At 45.9% G+C, this 26810-nt stretch overlaps 1 protein-coding gene across 2 annotated transcripts in view; it reads left to right on the top strand.

Annotated features, from left to right (window-relative positions):
* The window catches only part of LOC147113160 (serine/threonine-protein phosphatase 2A 56 kDa regulatory subunit delta isoform-like), a 73122-nt gene extending 46720 nt beyond the window's left edge, over positions 1-26402 (top strand). The window contains exons 3-4 of one of the 2 annotated variants that reach the window (XM_085998054.1): positions 2083-2260; positions 24864-26402. In XM_085998054.1, the coding sequence (XP_085854180.1) occupies positions 2083-2260; positions 24864-25150 (465 nt within the window). In that variant the 3' untranslated portion in view covers positions 25151-26402. Of the gene's footprint in view, positions 1-2082; positions 2261-3357; positions 6332-24863 lie in introns of those variants that run through there. The other variant, XM_085998056.1, reaches the window with a different exon arrangement.
* Positions 26403-26810: the final 408 nt, after the last annotated feature.

Here is a 26810-nt window from a genome sequence, read left to right as displayed (position 1 = left end):
TTGGTAGGAAGAACGAGGAGAGGCAATATAAACTAAAGGGTACAATCCTGGGCTTCATAAAGAGGCAGAGTTTAAAAGCAAGGCGGTTATGATGAATATAATATATTATATGTATATAACTGGTTCAGCCTCAACTGGAGTATTGTGTCCAATTCTGGGCACCGCATTTTAGGAAGGCTGTGAAGGCCTTAGAGAGGGTGCAGAAAAGATTTACAAGAATGGTTCCAGGGATGAGGAACTTCAGTTACGTGGATCGACTGGAGAAGCTGGGGTAGTTCTCCATGGAGCAGAGAAGGTTGAGAGGAGATTTGATAGAGGTGTTCAAAATCATGAGGGGTCTGGACAGAGTAGATGGAGAGAAACTGTTGCCATTGACAGACGGGTCGAGAACCAGGGGACACAGATTTAAGGTGATTGGCAAAAGCGACACGAGGAAAACTCTTACGCAGCGAGTGGTTAGGATCTGGAATGCACTGCCTGCAAGGTTGGTGGAGGCAGAGTCAATCATGGCTTTCAAAAGGGAGTTGGATAAGTCCCTGAAGGAAAAAAATTTGTAGGGGAAAGGGCAGGAGTGTGGGAGTAGTTGAAGTGCTCTTGCAGGGAGCCGGCACGGGCTGGACCGGCCGAATGGCCTCCTGTGCTGTAATCATTCTATGGTTCTAAGAAGGCCATGTAGACTATCGAGAGAGTCAGCTCTTTGAAGCCATCCATAATGAATCCCACTGACCTGCTTTCTCCCTAAAGCCCTGTACTTCCCCTCCTTCAAATTTTTACCCAGTTTTCACTTTTAGAAATGCAGTGATTCTGCTGCAGCCATTCCTTGCAGCAAAGCATTTCATGCTCCAACAACCCTCTGTGCAAAGAAATTCTTTCTGACATGTCTCCTCGCTCTCTGTGGTAATTTTACTGACTGCCCAACCAGAAGAAATAGTCTACCCCCCCCCCCCCCCCCCCATTCACTCTAAGAAAACACTTCCTATTTTTAAAAACCTCCATTAAATCTCCTCTGAGTGCCTCTGCTGTCCCAGTGTCTCTAGCCTCTCCTTAAAAACTCTCGGTTCCCATCTTTGGCATCTTTTAGTCCTGTAAGTGTGGGGTTGCCGGTGCAGAGACATCCTTTTCTCAAGACCTGACCTCTTTAAAAACACCCAATCGTTTATTTCAGACCATGTAGGAAAAAAAAAATTGGCTTGTGTTCAATATATATTTCTAAACTAGCAAACCTCTAACCCTGTCCATCTAGAACCTGCCTTGCTCAGTCTGAAATGGCAATAGTTCTTACTCCAGCTCAGTGTAAGTAAAACCACATCATCTTGTGTTGCATGAAGATGAAATCCTGTTTACAGTGCAGTGGTTTCTTTATGCAATATAGCTGGGTTTAGCAGCTTTCTTTGTTACCGATTCAGGTTTTGGGGATTGGAAGTGAAAGTTGGGATGTAGATACTGTTAGTCTGTACCGAGCAGAAAAATATTGCTTAAAAAGTGCAAAAAAAATTGCTGGAACTCCAGCCCAAAAAGAAGAAATCGCTGGTGATGCTCAGCAAGTCAATATCTGTGGAAAGAAAAGTTAATGTCTCTGATATTGACCCTTCATCGGAACTGCATGCACACGATGGTTAAATGGCTGAAGTGATATTATGGGGAGACAATAGGAAACAGAGTGAAGGAAATAAAAGACCCCAGGGATGTGCAAATAGCTGAGGAGATGGGGGCGGGCAGATGGAAATGGGACTGGGTGGGGGGACTGGCAAAGTGGAGCAGGAAGGAGGATAAAGCGATACACCAAGTGTTCAGACCACCCTGCCAGCTCGGTGTTCTGAAAGTATTGGCATTTTTTTATATGATACGTGATTTACACTGGCAGCTCTCTACTGGTATGAGCTCCAGCACTTTGTTTCTGGTGTAAATAGTGTATCACTAGAGCTGCCTAATAGAATCTGTACGTTGTATGTGTGAACAATCTTGGTTTACACAGTGCCCTCTGAAGCGTGCTGGTTAGAAAAGGTTTGGTTGGGCGGGATTAGGGTTTTCGAACCTTTTTTGGAAGTCGGAACATGAAAAGATTTTTAACTTTTGTTACAGGTCCAACAGCAGCCAGCTGCAAACAAGCGCCCCAGTAACAGCGCTCCTCCTCAAACCCAACTCAACAAAATCAAATACTCTGGAGGACCGCAGATTGTCAAGAAAGAGAGACGCCAGAGTTCGTCCCGCTTCAACCTGGCGAAGAACCGAGAGCTTCAGAAACTGCCAGCACTTAAAGGTGAGACGTGTTCCTTTCAAAGCATGGCTTTTGTTCTCCTCTAAATGATGGCTTTTCATTTGGCCTGAGACCATCCAGCAATAGTTATGTAGTAAACAGTGAGGAGGATAGTAACAGACTTCGGGAGGGCATACAGATGGGTAGAATGGCAGACACACTGCAGATTAAATTTAATGCAGAGAAGTGGGAAGTGATTCAATTTGGTAGGAAATGAGGAGAGGCAATATAAAGGAAATGGTGCAATTTTAAAAGGGGTGCAGGAACAGGGAGACTTGGGGTTGCACATACAGAAGTCTTTGGTGGTGGCAGGACAAGTTGATAAGGCTGTTTAGAGACATACGGGATCCTGGGCTTTATAAACTGAGGCATACAGTACAAAAGAAAGGGAGTTATACTAAAACTTTAAAAATCACTGGTTAGACCCCAGCTGGAGTATTGTGTTCAATTCTGGCCACCACACTTTCGGAAGGATGTCGAGGCCTTGGAGAGGGTGCAGAGGAGATTTACTAGAATTGTATCAAGGATGTGAGATTTCAGTTAAGTGGAGAAACTGGGATTGTTCTCCCTAGAGCAGAGAAAGTTATGTGGAGATAAAATCATAAAGGGTTTTGATAGAGTACATAAGGAGAAACTGTTTCCAGTGGCAGAAGGGTCGGTAACCAGAGGACACAGGTTTAAGGTAATTGGCAAAAGAACCAGAGGGGACCTGAGGGTAAAACAAATTATGCAGCGAGTTGTGATCTGGAATGCATTGCCTGAAAGCTGGAGGAAGCAGATTCAATAATTTTCAACGGGGAATTGGATAAATACTTGCAGGGGGGAAATTTGCAGGGCTGTGGGGATAGAGCAGGGGAATGGGATTAATTGGAGAGCCCTTTCAAGGATCTGGATCAGACACAATGGGCCAAATGGCGGCCTCCTGTGCTGTAACATTCTATGAATAATTATAGATGTCTTTTCAAACTCGAGTAGTCTGGATAATCCTCGGTGAACTACTGGTTTCATGTCATGAATTGAAGGTATCACACGAGTGTGTCACATGTTAATGCTCATTGGCTTATAATTGTGTTGTTTCACCCCCTATCTTGCCTTCGTAGTGATGCACTAAGGCCTGGTGACCACCAACATTCCTGTTGAGCCGCGTGGCTATGCAATGGTCTGGAGGTCCCGCGCAAGCCACTCACCGGCCTTTACATGGGAGAAACCGCGCAGGCGCACAAATCTGAATGGGCCGTGCAGCCAATTAAATAGGTCCCGCATTGGACTCATCAGTCACCTGAGAACTCATTTTTAATGTGGAAGCAAGTCATCCTCGGTTCCGAGAGACTGCCGAAGGAGGAGGAAGGGACTGGACGCACATTAAAAAAAAAAAAATTACAGGCAACATTGGTGACAGCTGAGTATAGTCAGCATGCCGATTGGGTAAAAAAATTAACTTTCACAGTTGCACCCCCGGGCTTGCTGCTCACACACACCTGTGTAAAAGTGTCGTTCGTGCACTGGATACTCCAGTCGATTGGGAATGACTCCGTATGACAAAACTCCAGTTGAGATCTTGAAAGGATTGACACTGCTATCTCTTGTCTGCTAGAGTGGCAGCCTGTGCTAACTGATGCAACATTGAATTTGTTTTTGTACATTTAATAGACTGAATAAAATACAGGCTGTTTCTGAAGACCATGTTTCATGGATGTACATAGTTTCACCTGTTGTTTTTGGTGGTTTGTGAATATAATTTTTATTAATGGTAGTGCACTGCTAATATCTGGAGTAACCTCCTGTTTTGTCCTGCTAGCTGTTCCATTCTTTACTCCATGGTTGTACTAAAAAAGCATTTGAATGCTAAAATCCAGCTGACTCCCTTGTGCTTTAAATTGATCCTGAAAGTAGTTGAATCGTACAGATTAGGAACCTTTAGGTTCGACCCACCCATTGTGCCCCATCCCCCACGTGATTTTTGGATTGGGTGGCGGTTAGAATGCAACTCGGTGAAGTAGGATCAAGTTTGGCTGTGATATTTCCCACTGTTGAATAGCATAGGCTGTCTTGGCTCTCAAAGTCTAGCTGCTTGAGGGAGGTACTGGGGTTTGCCAGTACTCGTGAAATGATGCCTGCGTGTTCAGGAGGGGGGCTGGTGGTTGGATTGGCATGTGTTTAATGCCCAATGGTATTTTTTTGGTCAGGTGAAACCAGTAATGCTTGCACAGTGGAGAACTGTGGGACATGCGACAATGCTGAGCTATTTTTAAACTGGGTTTAGCATCATGCTGACAAGTTTCAGATTGCTGCTTCCCATGGGGCGTCAGGTTTGAAAGTAATAATTTGTCACTTAACAAAAAGCTGTGGGTTTTTTGTATTCTGGTGGTTGTTTTTTCAGCAGAGCTGACGATGTCTGTTTTAATGTGGGTGTGGAAGTGGGAGAATATTGCTGGAGTGACTGGATAATCTGTTTAGCCAAATTAGAAAGCTATGAATAGACCAGTAATGATCGAGACACTGTTTTCTAGAGAAAGGTTTAACTTTCTGATAAGTTTAACAATCCGGCCTTTAAATAGGCTGGGTGGAGATCCTGGGCTGGTGATACTGAAGAGATCTGTATGGTAATCTTCCAAATTGGATTAAGAATGTGTTGAGAAAATGGGACAGTTTCAGTCAGCATCCTAAGTAGCAACACATTTAAACTGGATCAGCTACAAAAGGATGGGGCATACGATATTTGGGGAAAGTCTTATCGCAGCGAGTGTTGAGAGCTGCATTGCAGATCCTTCTGTATGATGGATGAGATCACTTTTATAAACCCTTTACGTACTGAATGTCCTTTGCAGCTTTCAAAATGAGAAACACGAACCAAGGTGATGATCTTGTGGTGGTCAAACACTGCTGTCACTGAATATTTCAATGCCATGTGCCTGAAGATGTTTGTACATATTACAGAATAAAATTTCCCGCTCCTCACTATTAGGTATTCGAACAGAAAATGTTGGAAATTAACATGTTCATCAATCTCTAAAATAGAAGACAGTAACATTTCTCGTGCAGATCATTCAGTCTGACAGTCTCTCCTACATATTTAGAATATCTTGGTTAGAGTGAGGAAAGGCTATCGTGACCACCAATGTCTGTTAGATGGTGCGACCTTGTACGCTGCCCTGCCCTCATCACGAGTACTGTTAACTAGTTGAGCTCCCAACTCCTTGAGGCTCAAGCAAGGTGCAGTGATCATAGTTGCCTATGATTCATAGTTAGGCGTACAAAGTCCTCACCCCCGATATCTTCCAACTGTCCTTTGAAACATCAGCTTGCAAAGAAACAAAAGATCATTTCAATCCATTGGACCAGTCCCAAAAGTTACTCACTTCATACCCCCCTCATGATTCATTCCCTTCTGTGGCCCTCCACTAACAACGTATCCATTGCTTCCTCTACTTGTGCTGTTAACCTGTCTCGCACTTGATCCATTTTCTGGTTTTACTTCCAATTTTCCGTTTCTCTCTTTTATCCCGACTTTTAGGTTCTCCTGTTCCTATTCACCCAGACTGGATCTTTTTTTTTTTTTTAATTTTTTTGGTGTAGGGGTATCTGGGAAAAATTTGTTGGTAGTCAATGAAACTTGAAGGGCTGGGTTGGATTTATAGGATGAATTCTGGTTTTCCTGGGCAAGTCGGCTCCAGTGTCTATTGCACACCTAACCCAAATGGTTAGTCAAGGTTATCTGCCTGTCCACTGCGGCTGGGAAGTAACGTGGGAGGAAAGTAAAAATGAATAGAGGGTACGGTAGCATAGTGGTCCCATAGACTAGTCAAGCAACAGTCTGACCCAGTCATACTGAGAATCATACCTTTCAGCCAATGTCTCAGGCTCCTTCATCATCACCATCCTCTCCCAATGGCAAGACAAACCCACCAGAGGTGGCAGCACTGTGGTATACAGTCGGGAGGGAGTGGTCCTGGGAGTCCCCAAAATTGACTCCGGACCCCATAAGTCTAATGACTTCAGGTCAAGCATGGGCAAGGAAACTCCTGCTGATTACCAGGTAACGCCCGCCCTCAGCTGATGAATCAGTACTCCTCTATGTTGAACGCCACTTGGAAGAAGCACTGAGGGTAGCAAGGGCACTGAATGTACACTGGGGAGCTCAGTGTTCATCACCAAGGGTGGCTTGGTAGCCATTTCTGACCGAGCTGGCTGAGTCCTGAAGGACATCGCTTCTAGACTGGACCTGCGGCAGGTGGTGAGAATAAACACGAGGGGAAAAACCTACTTGACCTCGTCCTCGCCAATCTACCTGTCACAGATGCATCTGTCCATGCCAGTATTGGTAGCAGTGACCACCGCACAGTCCTTGGGGAGATGAAGTCCCGTCTTCACACTGAGGACACCCTGCATCGTGTTGTGTGGCATGACCACCGTGCTAAATGGGATAGATTTAGAACAGATCTATCGGCTCAAAACTGGGCATCCATGAGGCACTGTGTCATCAGCAGCAGCAGAATTGTATTCCACCACAATCTGTAACCTCATGGCTTGGCATATTCCTCACTCTACCGTTACCATCAAGCCAGGTGATCAACCCTGGTTCAATGAGGAGTGCATAAGAGCATGCCAGGAGCAGCACCAGACACACCTAAAAATGAGGTGCCAACCTCAGGAAGCCAAGTGATCCCCCAACCAACAGATCAGATCAAAGCTCTGCAGGCCTGCCACATCCAGTTGTGAATGGTAGTGGACAATTAAACAACTAACTGGAGGAGGAGGCTCCATGAATATCCCCATCCTCTATGATGGCGGAGCCCAGCATGCTAGTGCAAAAGATAAGGCTGAAGTGTTTGCAACTATATTCAGCCAGAAGGGCCGAGTCGATGATCCATCTCGGCCTACTCCTGAGGCCCCCCCACCATCACAGAAGCCAGTCTTCAGCCAATTCGATTCACTCTGCGTGATATCAAGAAATGGCTGTGCACACTGGATACAGAAAGGCTGTGGGCCCCGACAACATCCCGGCTGTTGTGCTGAAGACTTGTGCTCCAGAACTAGCCGCACCTCTAGCCAAGCTGTTCCAGTACAGCTACAACACTGACATTATCCGACAATGTGGAAAACTACCCAGGCATGTCCTGTCCACAAAAAGCAGGACCAATCCAATCATGTCAATTACTGCCCCATCAGTCTACTCGATCATCAGCAAATTGATGGAAGATGTCGTTGACGGTGCTATTAAGTGGCACTTACTCATCAATAACCTGCTCACTAATGCTCAGTTTGGGTTCTGCCAGGACCACTCTGCTCCAGACCTCATTACAGCCTTGGTCCAAACATGGACAAAAGAGCTAAATTGGTGAGGTAAGAGTGACTGCCCTTGACATCAAGGCAGCATTTGACCGAGTGTGGCATGGAGGAGCCCTAGTAAAACTGAAGTCAATGGGAATCGGCGGGGGGGGGGGGGGGGGGGTGATACCAAGTACAAAGGAAGCTGGTTGTGATTGTTGGTCAATCATTCCAGCCCCAGTACATTGTTGCAGGGGTTTCTCAGGGCAGTGTCCTCAGCCCAACCCAACCACCTTCAGCTGCTTCATCAATGACTCCCCTCCATCAAAAGGTCAGAAGTGGGGATGTTCGCTGATGACTGCAGTGTTCAGTGCCATTTGCAACTCCTCAGATAATGAAGCAGTCCATGCCCCCATGCAGCAAGACCTGGATGACATTCAAGCTTGGGCTGATGTGTGGCAGTAATGTTACTTGCCAATTAACTGCCAGGCAATGGCTATCGCCAACAAGTGAAAGTCCAACCACTGCCCCATGACATTCAACGGCATAGCCATCGCTGAATCCCCCACCATCAACATCCTTGGGTGGGGGGGGGGGGTCACCATTAACCAGAAACTTAATTGGACCAGTCATATAAATACTATGGTTACAAGAGCAGGTCAGAGGCTGGGTATTCTGCAGTGAGTGTCTCTCCTGACTCGCCAAAGTCTATCCACCATCTACAAGGCACAAGTCAGGAGTAATGGAATACTCTCCACTTGCCTGGATGAGTGCAGCTTCAACAACACTCTCGGTTCTACACCATCCAGGACAAAGCAGCCTGCTTGATTTGCACCCCATCCACCACCTTAAACATTCACTTCCTCCACCACCGGTGTACCATGGCTGCAGTGTGTACCATCTACAAGATGCACTGCAGCAACTCCCAAACTCACGACCTCTGCCATCTAGAAGGATAAGGGCAGCAGGCACATGGGAACGCCACCACCTCCAAGTCACACGCCATCCTGACTTGGAAGTATATCGCTGTTTCCTCATTATTGCTGGGTCAAAATCCTGGAACTCCCTCCCTAACAGCACTGTTGGAGTACCTTCACCACACGGACTGCATCGGTTCAAGAAGGTGGCTCACCATCACCTTCTCGAGCAATTATGGATAGGCAATAAATGCTGGCCTTGACGACCACATCCCAGGAATAAATAAAAAAAATAATTTAAATGTAGCAGGAGAGGTTAAGTTGAGTAATGAACCAGTTTGGTACATGCATTTGTGGGAGTCATTCAGAAAGGAAAGCGAGAGATTACAGCGCCAACATGTTCCTGTAAAGGTCAAGGGTGGGACCAACAAGCCCAGGGAACCCTGGATGTCAAGGGATATACAAGAATGGATTAGGGGAAAAAAGGGAGGCTTTTGGCAGATACAAAGGACTAAAAACAGTGGAAGCCCTAGAGGAGTATAGACAGTGCAGGGGGGGTACGTAAAGAAATTAGGAGAGCGAAGAGGGGGCATGAAAAAACACTGGCGGGCAAAATAAAGGAAAATCCCAAGGTGTTTTATAAGTATATTAAGGGCAAGAGGATAACCAGGGAAAGAGTAGAAGAGTAGGGACCAAAATGGCAATCTGTGTGTAGAGCCGGAAGATGTGGGTGAGGTTTTAATTAATATTTTGCATCTGTGTTCACTATGGAGAAGGACGATGTAGGCATAGAAATCGGGCAGGGGGATTGTGATATACTTGAACAAATTAGTATTGAGAGGGAGGAGGTACTAGCGGTTTTAGCGGGCTTAAAAGTGGATAAATCCCCAGGCCCAGACGAGATGTATCCCAGGCTGCGATGTGAGGCAAGGGAGGAGATTGCAGGGGCTCTGACACACATTTTCAGAGGACTGGAGGACAGCTAATGTAGTACCATTATTCAAGAAGGGTAGTAGGAATAAACCAGGGAATTACAGGCCAGTGAGCCTAACATCAGTGGTAGGGAAATTATTGGAAAAAATTCTGAGGGACTGAATTAGTCTCCATTTGGAGAGGCAAGGATTAATCAAGGATAGTCAGCATAGCCTTGTCAGGGGGAGATCATTTCTAACCAATTTGATTGAATTTTTCGAGGGGGTGTCTAGGTGTGTGGATGAGGGTAGTGCAGTTGATGTAGTCTACATGGACTTCAGTAAGGCTTTTGACAAAGTCCCGCATGGGAGACTGGTCAAGAAGGTAAGAGCCCATGGGATCCAGGGCAATTTGGCACATTGGATCCAAAATTGGCTTCATGGCAGGATTGGTCAAAGGTTGTTTTTGTGACTGGAAGCCTGTGTCCAGTGGTGTACCGCAGGGGTCGGTGCTGGGTCCTTTGTTGTTTGTAGTGTACATTAATGATTTGGATATGAATGTAGGAGGTATGATCAGTAAGTTTGCAGATTACATGAAACTTGGTGGAGTGGTAAATAGCGAGGAGGGAAGCTACAGGATGATATAGACGGGTTGGTCTGATGGGCAGAACAGTGGCAAGTGGAATTTAACTGTGAAAAGTGAGGTGATGCATTTTGGGAGGACTAACAAGGCAAGGGAATACACAATGAATGGTGGGACAGAGGATCATGGATATCAGAGATGTAACATATTAAGCAGGTGCAAAGATATGTTACATCTCCAGCTTTTTCCAGTTCTGATGAAGGGTCCCAGACCTGAAACGTTAACTCTGTTTCTCTCTCCACAGATGCTGCCTGACCTGCCGAGTGCTTCCAGCATTTTCTGCTGTTGTTTCAGATTTCCAGCATCCGCAGTATTTTGCTATTGTATGAATGTGCAAAGGTCTCTGACTCCTGCTGGAAAGTGTTGATGGTGATGTTTGTTCAGGACAAGCCTGGGTTCAGATCGTCTGCCCATGGTCAAAGTGCCTGTCCCCATTTGATGTCTCAATTTGGGCATGACTGGCCTCTTGTTTCGTGTTGGGGAGAGCGTAGCGTAGCAGTGGAACTCTACACCTGCTGTAGCAAATTCTTTCAACAGAGGAAGGGAAAGAGAAGCAGCATTGTTAAGAAATTGCTTATTTAAATGTTCCGTTCTAATGAAGTTGCATTTTGGAATCGAGTTCATATATTTTCCAATATTCTGCTGTAACTGCAGATCTAGTTGCCCAACACCATTCCTGTACCCGCTCATGTATAATTATCCTTTTTAAATGTCACTTCCAACTACTGTCTTCGGTGCAAACCCCAGCCAAAGTAATGGTAACCAGTTACCAATTAAACTACAGGTGTAAGCAAAAGCCTGTGTGCCAGTTACATAAAGATGGATATTTCAAGAATTATTGACAGACCTCCCTCGTTGGAGAGTTGCCAAACATACCAATTGCTGGTTATTTTTGATAATAGGTTAGGAACAGGAGTGGGGCATTCAGCCCCTCCAGCATGTTGCACCATTCAATTAGATCATCTCTACCTCCACTCCATTTACCTGCCTCTGATCCATATCTCTTGATGCCCTTATCTAACAAACATCTGTTGATTTCAGTCTTGAAAATTGCAATTGTCCCTCTGCATCCACTGCCTTTTTAGGGGAGAGCATTCCAGATTTTCCTTTGTGTGAAGATGTGCTTCCTAATTTCCTGATTGGCCCCCTGACCCTTGCATTAATATCCATGCAGGCGTTGCACTCCATGTCGGTGTTGTGCTTTGTGCTCTTGAAATTTCCTTTTGTGTTTTTCCTAAGCTGTGAGTTTGCATTGACAAATGCTCTTTTCCAGAATATCAAAACGGTGGAACTTCTTGCCTCCCTTGGTCTGCTTACAATCCACATACTTCTCAAAGCCAAGCTTTGTGTCACCTAACAACTATTTGATTTATTTGGTATTTTACTCTTTCAATCCAGTGGTGTCTTGCCTGTGACTTTGACACTTTGTTTCTCAATTTACAAAAAGAAATGCTTGGATTATTTCAGGTGATGAAATGGAGAAGAATTCATCAGGCACTGTTTATTGTAAGGGAGGAGTAATCTTGAGGGAACAGATAATGGTGCATTTCAGAACAGTCTGGATCCCAGAATCCGATTACAGGCTTGGAATCGCTTCTACACATCTGTTACTTTAGTCATTCTGACTGAAGTTCATGGCAGTTTTATTTTACTTAGGATCTATTGGCAGTTCCATGCTACTGAATTGTGAGCAAGATCTCACTGAAGGGTACATATTGAGAGAATTCCATTAAGGTTGGAAACTCGGAAATGTCAGTGTACGCTGAGGCCATAGTTCAGCCTCTAGGTTCTGCTGCTTTTTGGATTCATGCTTGCAGTTTATCGGACTTTGACACCGATTGTTTTGTGGTTAATGCCAGTCTCCTATTATGTACTCGCTAACTCCAGAAAGAGCAGGTCATTTATAGTGAAATGCTCCTGTCCGCTAATATCGCCTGCTGTCGATCGCTTTTTTTTGCCTGCTGATGAAGTCTTTCTGTGTGTGTCTCTGTCTGTGTGTCTCTCTGTCCTCCAAAGGCATTGAGTCATGCTGGAGGCAGTTCCATGAGTGCCATGCAGCTTCTGGTGAGCTTTGACATTGAGTGTTGCCAGCCTATTCTACCTTTTGTGTGGGAGGGCAGATCACAGCTGAGCCCAATTCTGTCTTCACCCAATGTCCACATGTGCATTTTCCATCATAACGGCCAGGAGTCCAAACCCTCCAGATACAACCCCAATGTGGAATGATAAAAGTCTCTAAATATACTGCTGGGTGTATTTCTCCCCCTCCCCACCCCACCCCCCCAACAACAGTTCAAATTTATATAAAAATTCCACAACCCGACCATTATGTTTCACTGAAATCCTAGTGATGAGGCTGATGGAGCTAAGGAATATTTATTGTATTTCATTACCGGAGCTGATGAGTGGATCGTTTCCCAAAGGGACTCTGACGTCTGGGTAGGTGCTGATGGAAAGGGGAGAGAGAGAGAGAAGGCCTACAGAAGATAAGGATCTCAAGTACTTCAAAGGACTGGCAACCTCAAAATAGCTAACGAGAATTCAATGCTTTTTATTTCAAATGGACGATTTACACTTAAGACAGCGCAATCCTGTTATGCAGTAGGTTGGGCTGAGTGAAAGTTGCTTATCTCTTGATTCGTGTAGCACACTGGATGACTGCACCAGTGCTGACCATGTGAGGAGCAGATTAGGACTGCTTCATTTTAACACAGGGCCCCAGACTCAACACACAATTGTCCTGCACCATTCACTGCCAAGAATCGAGGCCTGCCCTTTCACCACACACAGTATGTGATGATGGTGAGCTGCTGCCAGTAGCGTGCTGTTGGTGCTGCGATTTCAATGAAGTGAAAAGAAAGACTGCCTTGCACTTATAGAGCGTCTTTCACGATGTCTCGAAGCGTTTTACAGCCAATGAAGTACTTTTGAGGTGTCACTGTTGTAATGTAGAAAACGTGGCAGCCAATTTTGCGCACAGCAAGCTCCCGCAAAGAGCAAGATAATGGCCAGATAATCTGTTAGTGAAGTTGGTTAAGGTATCAATATTGGCCAGGACACCGGGGAAAACTCCCCTGCTCGTCTTCGAATAGTGTAATGGGATCTTTGACATCCATTTGAGAGGGCAGGCAAGGCCTTGTTTTAATGTTTCATCCAAAATGCAGCTTGGCATGACTGAGGCGTGAATTATTATACAAGAAAAAGTCCGAGGGGAGGGGGGCAGTTGTTGAAAATTAAAGTTTACTGCCTACTGGAAGTATTCTCGTTACCAAGGAGCTGTACACGATATTCAGCTCATTTAATAGGGGACTGTGAATCACAGTGTAACTCGACTGCTGTTAACCTAAAGCAGCATCTTTATAGTGGGCAAAGCAGGTATTACATGTGCGGGCGTTTCATCCTTCCCAGCAAGTGACCGATAGGCCTGGAACTCCAAATACAAACATACGAACAAGGACAGAAAGGAGAAGACTCTCTGGTCCAGCCAGCCTGTCCCATCACAAAATATATATTCCCCACCCCACCTGAAACCAATGTGATCTCCTGGGAGAGGCCAATTTGGGGAAAGAACCGCTGGGAAATTCCTCTCCGACCCCCTTAGGTGATCAAAACTAGTCCAGGAGGTTACTCAGGTCCCCTCCCTCACTTCTTTTTCCGATACATTGATGACTGTATCGGTGCCGTTTCCTGCTCTCGCCCCGAACTAGACAATTTCATTCACTTTGCCTCCAATTTCCACCCTTCCCTCGCCTTCACATGGTCCATCTCTGACTCTTCCCTTCCCTTCCTCGACTTCTCCGTCTCCAGGGATAGGTTATTGACCAATATTCACTACAAGCCCACTGACTCCCACAGCTACCTGGACTACACTTCCTCCCACCCCGCCTCCTGCAAGGACTCTATTCCATTCTCCCAGTTTCTCTGTTTCCGCCGTATCTGCTCCGACGATGCCACCTTCCACACCAGTGCTTCCGACATGTCTTTTTCCTCAACCGAGGATTCCCCTCGACCGTGGTTGACACGGCCCTCGACCGTGGTTGACACGGCCCTCGACCGTGTCCGTTCTATCTCCTGCGCTTCTGCCCTCACCCCTGCCCCTCCCCCCCCGGAACCACGATAGGGTTCCCCTTGTCCTCACCTTTCACCCCACCAGCCTCCACATTCAACAGATCATCCTCTGCCATTTCCGCTACCTCCAAAGTGATTCCCACCACCAAACGCATCTTCCCTTCTCCTCCCCTCCCCTTTCAGCATTCCGTAGGGACCGCTCCCTCCGAGACACCCTAGTCCACTCCTCTATCACCCCCAACAGCCCTTCACCTGGCACCTTCCTGTGCACGCGCAGGAGATGTAACACCTGCCCCTATACCCCTCTTTTTCCCCCCCCCCCCCCCCCCCAATCCCACTGTCCAGGGCCCCAAACACCCTTTCCAGGTGAAACAGCAATTTACTTGTACTTCTTGCAATTTAATATACTGTATTCGCTGCTCACGATGCGGTCTCCTCTACATTGGGGAGACCAAACGCAGATTGGGTGACTGCTTTGCGGAACACCTCTGTTCAGTCCGTAAGGGTAACCCCGAGCTTCCGGTCGCCTGTCATTTTAATTCACCGCTCCATTCCCACTCGGACCTCACCGTCCTCGGCCTCTTGCATTGTTCCACGGAAGCTCAACGTAAACTCGAGGAACAGCACCTCATCTTCCGATTAGGCACTCTGCAGCCTTCCAGACTCAATATTGAGTTCAACAATTTCAGATCATAACCTCGACCCCTATTACATTTTTACTTGTGTTTTTTCCACCCCTTTGTTTTGGGTTTACCCCCCCGGCCCCCTTTTCCTTTTTTTTGCTGTCTCCCATTCTGCCAGTACACTTCACACCTAATCTGAGCTGTCTTTTGTCTCCACTGTCCTATTACCATCTCGTCTGGTTTTGAATACCTCTTAATGTCTCTTTACTTCTTTTGTTCTATCGCAGCCCTGCCTTCGATCTATTTCATTTCCTTTCCAGATTTGAAGAAGGGTTTCGACCCGAAACGTCGACTCTTAATTTCTCTCCACGGATGTTGCCTGGCCTGCTGAGTTTTTCCAGCATTTTCTGTTATTACCAAACACACCTTCCCTTCCACTCTCCTTTCAGCATTCCGAAGGGACGTTCCCTCCGCGACACCCACTCCCCTTCCCACGGCACCTTCCCGTGTAAGTGCAGGAGATGCAACATTTGCCCTTTTACCTCCTCCCTTCCCACCGTCCAGGGCCCCAAACACACCGTCCATGTGAAACGGTGATTTTATTTGCGTTACCTTCAATTTAGTATACTGTAGTTGCTGCTCACGATGCTGTCTCCTCTACATTGGGGAGACCACATGCAGATTGGGTGACCCGCTTTGTGGAACATCTCCGTTCAGTCCGTAAGTGTGATCCTGAGGTTCTGATCGCCTGTCACTAATTCTCCGCTCCACTCCCACTCTGACCTCTGTCCTTGGCCTCTTACACTGTTCCAACGAAGCTCAACATAAGCTCGAGGATCAGCACCTCATCTTTCGATTAAGCACTTTACAGCCTTCTGGACTCCATTTAGAGTTCAACAATTTCAGACCATAACCTCTGCCCCCATTTATTTCAGATAGCTGCTGTTGATGATTCTGCCATTTACACCTCTTCTAGACCCATCTTTTTGTTTCTTTAGTTGTCCCATTACCATCTCCTTTTGCCTCGCACCATCATCACTTTTTTGTCTTTTAATCTCCCCTGCCTTCCACCCTATCACAGACCTTCCCTTTTGTTCTTTCCTGACTGCCCCGCACTTGCTTAAAATCTGTTATTCTCTAACTTTTTCCAGTTCTGACGAAGTGTCATCGACCTGAAACGTTGACACACTTTCTCTCTCGACAGATGCTGCCTGACCGGCTCAGCATTTCCAGTTTTTATTTTGGATTTCCAGCATCCGCAGTATTTTGCGCTTGTACAAATTTCTCTTCCTGTACGCCCAATGTTGGAATAATTTGGGTAAACACAGTTGTAGGAAACAGCAATTCAGATATTCATCCCAAAGGACCACTGCACTTGAGTTGGGATGTTTTTGTGCTGCTGAAGCAAACCATCTTGGCTCATTTGGTTAAAAGCGCTACAGTGTGGTACTGAGGCATGACGCCTCTCATTAACTTCTCATCTGCTGAGTTAGTTGATCTGAATTGGGTTGTGGCAGTTGACTTTGGGCTGGGACATTGGTTAGGATCCTGCTCCTGATCACTATACAGTGACCACGATTGGAAAGTGCGTGTGTTTGAATATCGGGTGAGGACAGGGTTGGGTTTACATGCAATGTCCTCCACAGTGCAATAACCTGCCTTGATTGAGGTTAGAGGGAAGCTCACACATTTGGAAAGTAACCGAGTCAGGAGAGGATGAACTGTGGGGGTTGGTGGGAGGTATGAAATATAAAAATCCCTCTTTGTTTTTCTGGGGACTGGTACAGAAAGTAGAATGCATTTTTACAACAAAGAAGCAGAACTCATTGCTCACTTTCTCAGCTGTTCGGCTAGCAAATTGTAGGCAATGTTTGCTTCAGTTAAGAACATGTCTTGTATAGTTTTGGTGGGAGCACTCCTGAGGACAGCTTTGGTACGTGTGTTTATATAACCGCTGGCCATTTATCACTTGCATAAGATGATATAAATACTTGGGTTATGGAACCTTCACAGAATCTGGAGTAAAACCAGAAAATACTGGAAACGCTCAGCGGGTCAGGCAGCATTTGTGCAGAGGAACAGTTAACGTTTCAGGTCGATAACCTATTGCCAGAACGGAATCTGGTGTACTGGTTGCATTTATGCTAATCACACCCTTGGGAATATAGGAACAGGAGTCAGCCATTCGGCCCCTCGAGCCTGTTCCGCCATTCAATGAGATCAAGTGTCAGCCGTGGCTCAGTGGGTAGCGCTCTCACCTCTGAGTTAGAAGGTTGTGGGTTCAAGTCCCACTCCAGATTTGCGCACAAAAATCTAGTGCTGCACTGTCATAAGAACATAAGAAATAGGAACAGGAGTAGGCCATTCAGCCCCTTGAGCCTGCTCTGCCATTCAATAAGATTCATGGCTGATCTGATCTTGGCCTCAACTCCACTTTTCTGCCTGTTCCCCATAACCCTCGACTCCCTATAGTTCAAAAATGTGTCTATCTCAGCCTTGAATATATTCAATGACCCAGCCTCCACAGCTCTCTGGGGTAGAGAATTCCAAAGATTCACGACCCTCTGAGAAAAAATTCCTCCTCATTTCTGTCTTAAATGGGCGACCCCTTTACACTGAAACTATGCCCCCTAGTTCTAGATTCCCCCATGAGGGGAAACATCCTCTCTGCATCTACCCTGTCAAGCCCCCTCAGAATCTTATGTTTCAATAGGATCCCCTCTCATTCTTCTAAACTCCAATGAGTATAGGCTCAACCTTTCCTCATAAGCCAACCCCTTCATCCCAGGAATCAACCTAGTGAACCTTTTCTGAACTGCCTCCAATGCAAGTATATCCCTCCTTCAATAAAGAGACCAAAACTGTACACAGTACTCTAGTTCATGATGGCGACCGAGACGGTCCGGAGGTAAGCGCGCTCCCTGCTTCGGACGGCCCGCTCCCGCTGCCGGAGCGATGTGTTCGGCGAGTCGGGCGGAAGCAGCGCAGCAGCAACGCAGCAGCAGCAGCCACGACGACCCGCTACAGCACATCGGCCGGCAGCTCCTCGGCGGGAAGCTTGCATTCCGACTGGGAGGAGGGGAGCCGGGCATGGCGGCCGGACTGAGAGTGGGAGAAGCAGGTGTGGAACCGGCGACCGGAGCTTCTACATCTCGACTGTGTTCGGCGAGTCGGGCGGAGGCAGCGCAGCAGCAGCAAGCGGCAGCAGCTACGATTACCCACTACAGCACGTCGGCCGGCAGCTCCTCGGCAGGAAGCTCTCAGTCTGACTGGGAGGAGGGAGAGCCGGGCATGGTGGCCAGAGGCCGGACCATGAGCGGGAGAAGCAGGCCACCACATCGTGGAGCCGGCAACAGTGAGGAGGAGGCCGCGGTGACGGAGCGGCTGAGGGACATCGCGTTCCCACTGCCATTGGATGCCATTGTATTGACACTTTCTGAACATGGCGCTGGAGAATAGCGACGTGTCTCTGAGCTCCCACAGCTTATTGTGGGAGTGATCGGGGAGTAAGCATTCCATTGTACTAGTTACATATGGCAAATAACATTGAATTTGAAATAGGTGTAGCAAGACTTCCCTACTTTTATACTCCATCCCCCTTGCAGTAAAGGTCAACATTGCATTTGCCTTTCTAATTACTTGCTGTACCTGCATGCTAACTTTGTTTCATGTACGAGGACATCCCGATCCCCCTGTACCGCAGCATTCTGTAGTCTCTCTCCATTTAAATAATATTTTGCTTTTCTATTCTTCCTACCAAAGTGAATAACCTCACATTTTACCACATTATACTCCATCTGCCAAATTTTTGCCCACTCACTTAACCTCTCTACATCCTTTTGTAGACTCTTTGTGTCCTCACAACTTGCTAACCCACCTATCTTTGTATCATCAGCCAATTTGGCTACAGTACACTCGGTCCCTTCATCCAAGTCATTAATATAGATTGTAAATAGTTGAGGCCCCAGCATTGATCCCTGCGGCACCCCACTAGTTACCGTTTGCCAACCTGAAAATGACCCATTTATCCCGACTCTGTTTTCTGTTAGCCAATCCTCTATCCATGCTAATATATTACCCCCACCACCATGAGCTCTTATCTTGTGCAGTAACCTTTTATGTGGCACCTTATCGAATGCCTTTTGGAAATCCAAATACACCACATCTGGTTCCCCTTTATCCACCCTGCTCGTTACATCCTCCAAGAACTCTAATGAATTTGTTAAACACGATTTCCCTTTCATAGAACCATGTTGACTCTGCTTGATTGTATTCTGATTCTCTAAATGTCCTGCTACCACTTCCTTAATAACGGATTCCAGCATTTTCCCAATGACAGATGTTAGGCTAACTGGCCTATAGATTCCTGCTTTCTGTCTCCCTCCTTTCTTGAATAGGGGTGTTTCATTTTCGGTTTTCCAATCCGCTGGGACCTTTCCAGAATTTTGGTAGATTACAACCAATGCATCCACTATCTCTGCAGTCACTTCTTTCAAGACCCTAGGATGCAGGCCATCAGGTCCAGGGGACTTGTCTGCCTTTAGCCCCATTAGTTTGCCTGGTACTTTTTCTCTAGTGATTGTTTTAAGTTTCTCCCTCCCTATAGCCCCTTGATTATCTATTATTATTGGGATGCTTTTAGTGTCTTCTGCCATGAAGACAAATACAAAATACTTCTTCAAAGTCTCTGCCATTTCCTTGTTTCCCATTATTAATTCCCCAGTCTCATCCTCTAAAGGACCAACGTTTACTTTAGCTACTAACTTCCTTTTTATATACTTGTAGAAGCTCTTACTGTCTTTATATTTCTTGCTAGTTTACTTTCATAATCTATTTTCTCCCTCAATTTTTTTGTCATCCTTTGCAAGTTTCTAAAAATTCCCAATCTTCTGGCCTACCACTAATCTTTGCAACATTGTATGCCTTTTCTTTCAATTTGATACCATCCTTAACTTCCTTAGTTAGCCACAGATGGTTCAACCTTCTCATAGTCTTTCTTTCTCACTGGAATATATCTTTGTTGAGAGTTATGAAATGTCTCCTTAAAAGTCTGCTACTGCTTATCTACCGTCTTACCCTTTAATCTATTTTCCCAGTCCACTTTAGCTAACTCTGTCCTCATACCCTTGTAATTGCCTTTATTTAAGTTTAAGACCCTAGTTTCAGACCCAAGTTTCTCACCCTCAAACTGTCTGAGTGTGCCGTCTTTTGGATGAGACATTAAACCGAAGCCCCGTCTGCTCTCAGGTGGACGTAAAAGATCCCATGGCACTATTTCAGCGCAGGGGAGTTATCCCTGGTGTCCTGGCCAATATTTATCCCTCACTCAACATCACAAAAAACAGATTATCTGGTCATTATCACATTGCTGTTTGTGGGAGCTTGCTGTGCACAAATTGGCTGCTGTGTTTCCCACATTACATCAGTGACTACACTTCAAAAATACTTCATTGGCTGTAAAACGCTTTGGGATGTCCTGAGGTCGTGAAAGGTGCTATAGAAATGCAAGTCTTTTTTTATGGCTGATCTATATCTTCAGTCCATCCACTTGCCTTGGCTCCATATCTCTTAATACCCTTGGCTACCAAAAATCTATCGATCTTGGATTTAAAATTAATTAGTTTACAGGCTCTTAAAAGTGGATGAAGATACAGACCATGCTAAAATAATGTTGTGGGTGACCCTTGCATTCTTCTGAGTTTTCCTCTCTGTCCTTCTCGGGGTTTCTTGACCAGGGGGTAAAGCTCAGAGGAGCAGCCTGCATGTGATTTGGTGCTCTGTCCCTGGCCAGCCTGTTCTTCATAGCACCCCCCAAGGCTGGAATCCCATAGCTGATCACCATCGGAAATCTGTGGTCTGGCCTCTGCACCATTCCTCCCTCTGCACACCAGATTGTACGGAATAGTCCACGTGATTCTGCCTAAGCTCCACTTAATGCTGCCCTGTATCCTCTTCCTGCTTCCTGCATCCTCATTGGGTTGCACTGTCTCCCACTCTCCATTCTTTCCCAGGACCTGAGAACTACGGATGTCCCTTGCTCCTCTGTCCTCCCTTTCTCCTAGGGTTTACAGTCTTTAAACCCTAAGCTCATCCATTTCCTGACTTGCTCTCCCCTTTTACTCTGGCTGTATCCTGCACCATAGATTCCCAATGTAAAAAAATTAATGGTGCTGTTCCCTTAACCCTGGGATGGCTAAAAATAGCTACAACTGGTTTCTTTCTCCAGTCAGAGTTGAGATGGTTTGTCGGAACAGTGCTGTGGTATTCTTTGGGCCAGTTCCAGCCTGTTGTTGCCAGTCTGATGCTGGCAGATGGCTGGTTATTTGTGTCAATATCCAAGTTGGTTCCTTTGCTAGAAATCCTCCTTGTGTAGATGTTCTTTTCAGATTTACTGGTGTTGGATCCAAGGCGATGGGATTCTTCCAGCTCTGCAAATGGTCCATCCAAATTGAGAACAGACATCAGAATTGATCCAGGACTGAATGTTAAACCTAGCAACTGAAAATCAGAATGTCAAGCTTCAATCTCCTTTTTCTGGCACACTTCTGTTTTTTTATTTGTTCCCCTCCCTCGTACGTGTGTTTTTAACTAGTGGAGCCGATAGGTAGATGAAATGCTCCAGGTATCTGCTGAAGTTTGCTATGTGAATAAACTCTGCTGTAGTTTTTATTCTGTTCACACAGCCCCCCACCCCCGGCAGACTTGAGCTGTCCTCTGGCCTGCATGATTGCTCCTGGTTGAGGTCAGGAACACTGCATGCACAAAGTGCACTAGCAAGTTACAGCCACTACTTGGGTTATTTTTACACATGGATTTCAGTGGCTGGATGCAGTTCCACATTTATTGCCCAGCCCTCATTGCCCTGTGTACAACTGAGTGGCTTGCTGGGTCACTATAAAGAGCATTAAGTCAACCACATAGTGAGTGAGGACTAGTCATGTGTAGGCCATACTGGGTAAGGGTGGCAAGTTCCTCTCCTCCCTCAGCATATGACTGGACCAGTTGTGTTTTTAACAAAGCTTTCATGGTCATTTAAAAAAAAAAAAAAAAAAAAAAAATTTTTATGGTTTTATTCTGAAATATTCTTGAACCCATTGATTGGAGCAAGAGCAGATTTGGAAGACAAGCATCTCTGGGCCTGGAATCTGCAATTTTAGTTGAGTTGAACACACTTGCCTTAGATTGCCAAATGTTCCATTACCCAGGACGGTGCTGAGGGAGTGCCCATGGCACTAAATGTTCTATTGCCCAGGACGGTGCTGAGGGAGTGCCCATGGCACTAAATGTTCCATTACCCAGGACGGTGCTGAGGGAGTGCCCAGGGCACTAAATGTTCTATTGCCCAGGACGGTGCTGAGGGAGTGCCCAGGGCACTAAATGTTGTATTACCCAGGACAGCGCTGGGGGAGTGCCCGGGGCACTAAATGTTGTATTACCCAGGACGGTGCTGAGGGAGCGCCCAGGGCACTAAATGTTGTATTACCCAGGACAGCGCTGAGGGAGTGCCCAGGGCACTAAATGTTCTATTGCCCAGGACAGTGCTGAGGGAGTGCCCAGGGCACTAAATGTTCTATTGCCCAGGACGGTGCTGAGGGAGTGCCCGGGGCACTAAATGTTGTATTACCCAGAACAGTGCTGAGGGAGTGCCCAGGGCACTAAATGTTCTATTGCCCAGGACGGTGCTGAGGGAGTGCCCGGGGCACTAAATGTTGTATTACCCAGGACAGTGCTGAGGGAGTGCCCAGGGCACTAAATGTTCTATTGCCCAGGACGGTGCTGAGGGAGTGCCCAGGGCACTAAATGTTCTATTGCCCAGGACAGTGCTGAGGGAGTGCCCAGGGCACTAAATGTTCTATTGCCCAGGACGGTGCTGAGGGAGTGCCCGGGGCACTAAATGTTGTATTACCCAGGACAGTGCTGAGGGAGTGCCCAGGGCACTAAATGTTCTATTGCCCAGGACGGTGCTGAGGGAGTGCCCAGGGCACTATTTTGAAGAGCAGGAGAGTTATTCCCGGTGTCCTGGCCAATATACACCTCTCAATCAACATCACTTAAAAAGGCAGATTATCTGGCCATTATCATATTGCTGTTGTGCGCAAATTGGCCACCGCATTTCCTACAATAGTATCTACACTTCAAAAGTACTTAAATGGCTGTAAAGCAGTTTGGGACGTCCTGAGGTTGTGAAGGGAGTCGAGGGTTAATGGGAAGCGGGCAGGGAAGTGGAGTTGAGACCAAGATCAGATCAGCTGTGATTTTATTGAATGGCGGAGCAGGCTCGAGGGGCCAAATGACCTACTCCTGCTCCTATTTCTTATGTTCTTAAGTGAAAGGCGCTATAGAAATGCAAATCTCTTTATTGCCTTTGTCTGCTCAGTGCAGTTCTTCATCTCTAGCTTCCGTGGAGAGTGCACGCGCAGAGTTCAGTAGATTACTTTAACAAAGTCATTAACTGTTAGCTTCAGGCGCAGCTTATGGATAATCGTCGTCCTAGAAAGAGCCTCCCTGTACACCCAGTGGGGTTAACTTCGTGTTTTACCAGAAGTGCAAGGGTATCAGGAAAGGATGAACAGGCTGGGTCTCTTCTCTCTTGAAAAAAGAAGGGTGAGGGGTGACCTAATAGAGGTCTTTAAAATTATGAAAGCTTTTGATAGAGTGGATACAGTGAGAATGTTTCCACTTGTGGAGGAAGAGCATAACTAGAGGCCATCAATATAAGATAGTCACCAAGAAATCCAATAGGGAATTCAGACTTCTTTACCCAGAGAGTGGTGAGAATGTGGAACTCGCTACCACGGGGTGGTTGAAGCGAATAGTATAGATGCATTTAAGAGTAGGCTGGACAAGCATATGAGGGAGAAGGGAATAGAGGGTTACGCTGATAGATTTAGATGAGGAAAGACGGGAGGAGGCTCGAGTGGACTGGTTGGGCCAAATGGCCTGTTTCTGTGCCGTATATCCTCTATGTAATCCTATGTTTTTGAGTTTTAACACCAATCCACTGTACAAACAATTGCACTTACGTTAATGTGATGTAATACATTTCTTGTGTAATCACCTCAAAATGCTTACACTACTACTGCTAGTGACAGACCTATAACCACCAGTGCTTCACACTACAGCTTAAAATGTCCTTTCTACACAACCCGGCTTTTGGACAAATTCTGGAACTGTTGCTGGATTTTTTTCTTTTAAGAACATAAGAACATAAGAAATAGGAGCAGGAGTAGGCCAATCGGCCCCTCGAGCTTGCTCCGCCATTCAATAAGATCATGGCTGATCTGATCCTAACCGCCAATCTACTATCACAGAACCATCTCCTGAATCTAACAGAATTAGACACACGAAATAGGAGCAGGATCAGGCTACATGGCCCCTGGGCCCGCTCCGCTACCCACAGGGCCATGACCGATCCGAACCTAGACTCATGTCCAAATTCCTGCCCGCTCCCCGTAACCCTTAATTCCCTTTACTTCTAGGAAACTGTCTATTTCTGTTTTAAATTTATGTAATGATGTAGCTTCTACAGCTTTTTGGGGCAGCATATTCCATGGACCTACCACCGTCTGAGTGAAGTAGTTCCTCCTCATCTCAGTTTTGAAAGAGCAGCCCCTTATTCTAAGACTATGCCCCCTAGTTCTAGTTTCACCCATCATCGGGAACATCCACCCGATCCAACCCCTTCACAATCTTATGTTTCAATAAGATCGCCTCATTCTTCTGAACTCCAATGAGTAGAGTCCCAATCTACTCAACCTCTCCTCATATGTCCATCCCCTCATCCCCGGGATTAACCGAGTGAACCTTCTTTGTACTGACTCGAGAGCAAGTATGTCTTTTCTTAAGTATGGACACCAAAACTGTGTGCAGTATTCCATTTTATTGGGTTGTTGATGTACATTCACATTTTATGATGCTATTATACAGAAGTGTACAATCATGCATATATTTTACAAAAGTATTGTATATAGGTGTAAATTTATTTATTAAAGCTATTGTACAGATGTGGGTGTGTGATGGTAGCACATGACCTCGTGACACAATAAAATATTGGTGACAACATTGGAGCCATTCTGCAGGCAAGTGTTGAGCAGATGACTAACGCTTTAAATCTATTGTGCAGTGGAACACTGGTTAACTGCAGCACTTTTTAAACTGTATTTTCTCACTTCCCAGATGCACAGACTCATGAGAGAGAAGAGCTGTTCGTTCAGAAGTTACGACAATGCTGTGTCCTCTTTGACTTTGTCTCCGACCCTCTCAGTGACCTCAAATACAAAGAGGTGAAACGGGCAGGTTTGAACGAGATGGTGGAATACATCACGCACAACCGGGATGTCATTACCGAGGCTATTTACCCTGAGGCTGTTATTATGGTATGGCTGTGCAGATGTCTGTTTTGTATACATTGTAGGGAGAACAGACTAGTTTTCTTAGCTGTCCAATTCATGTTTCGGGTGTAGGCCTTGGTTCGGTGGTGGCAGCACTCTCGCCAGAAGGCCGTGGGTTCAAGTCCCACTCCAGAGACATGAGCGCATAATCTAGGCTGGCACTTCAGTGCAGTACTGCAGGAGTGCTGTAGTGTCGGATGACCCGTCCTTTGGATGAGACGTTAAAGATCCCATGGCACTAGTCGAAGAAGAGCAGGGGAGTCCTCTCTGCTGTCCTGGCCAATATTTATTCCTCAACCAATATCACTAAAACAGATTATCGAGTCCTGTATCACATTGCAGTTTGTGGGATCTTGCTGTGCGCGAATTGGCTGCGTTTCCTATATTGCAACAGTGGCTACACTTCCAAAAGTACTCGATTGGTTGTAAAGCGCTTTGGGACGTCCTGAGGTTGTGAAAGGCGCTGTATAAATTCAAGTTCATTCGTTCTTTGTAGTCATAATGTTGCCCAGTAATACTGGAAGTACTGTTGACAATCGCTGATTAGATACTGTTGTATTTGAAACCCTTGAACCGCTACGCTCAGCTTTAAGAATGATGGTGACTGGCAGAGGGAGAGAACAATGGGAGGGGGGTCTTTGGCTGGCCTGCTAATTGCCATGGGTAAAACTTGTGGGGTTTGTACTGCTTAAAAGGTACAGTATATGAGAAATATGGTGGGACACTCCTTTCGGTCAGTCCTGTCCCGCCAAGGTGTAACCATGCAGACCATTGATCACCCAGAACTAATTTTCCATTTTGTAGCCAGCTTGCTAGCCATTCTGCTACTTGTCCCCTGACTCACATATTCTGATCTTAGTCATGAGTCTACTGTGCGGTACCTTTTTATCGAAGGCTTTTGAAAAATCCAAATACAGTATATTGCTTCTACTGCATTACCCTTATCTACCCTTTGTTACTTCAAGAAGTCAGTAAGATTGGTAATGCATGACCTATCCTTTTGAATCCTGTGCTGACTACTCTTTATTTATATTTCTCCATAGTAAACTCTTGGAACCTATCCTAATAACTGATCGTGCCATGTACCCAAAAACCCTATCTGTTTTCCCTAAAGCCACCTCGTGTTGCTTGTGCACCTTTTTGATGAGTTATTAACTATTACCTCCAGGTCCCTTTCTTGATGGTGATCTTTTAACAGACACTCCATTATTAATGTGCTTTGAGCAGAAACCCCAACATGGATTGGTGGTGCCGAACAGCTGCTTCCGTGTTGTAATACCTAAATTCTGTGTAAAGATAAGGTTGCACTACACTTGTCCACATTGAAGGGTTCTGCCACCCTGCCCGTCCTTCTTCCTAATAGGTCTGCAAAACTATGATTTTGTTAATCGCCCCATGTATCCTTTTGTACCATGTATCTTTTTGTATCCTCTGTGAATTTACAGATGGAAATTATTGGCCATATCCAAATTATTCATGCAAATGAACCCCAGAGGCCTTGACATCGAGCCCTGCAGGGACTCCCCTGTAACCTGGCCTCATTCAAATCTACTCTCATTGATGACCCTCTGCCTATCAGATTTTAACCATTTGCTATCGGCGTAGTAACCGTAACATAAATCCATAAGATCTAATTTTTTGTAAGAGTCTTCTGTGTGGCCCTTTATCAAGGGCCTTTTGGAATTCAGTGTGTAATATCAACAGAACAATTTTATTGCTTCTTCAAAGAACT

This window comes from Somniosus microcephalus, chromosome 9, assembly GCF_052327205.1.
Source record: "Somniosus microcephalus isolate GS21.2 chromosome 9, FLI_Smic_1.0, whole genome shotgun sequence".
NCBI lineage: Eukaryota > Metazoa > Chordata > Chondrichthyes > Squaliformes > Somniosidae > Somniosus > Somniosus microcephalus.
This window is presented reverse-complemented; position numbering and strand designations above follow the sequence as displayed.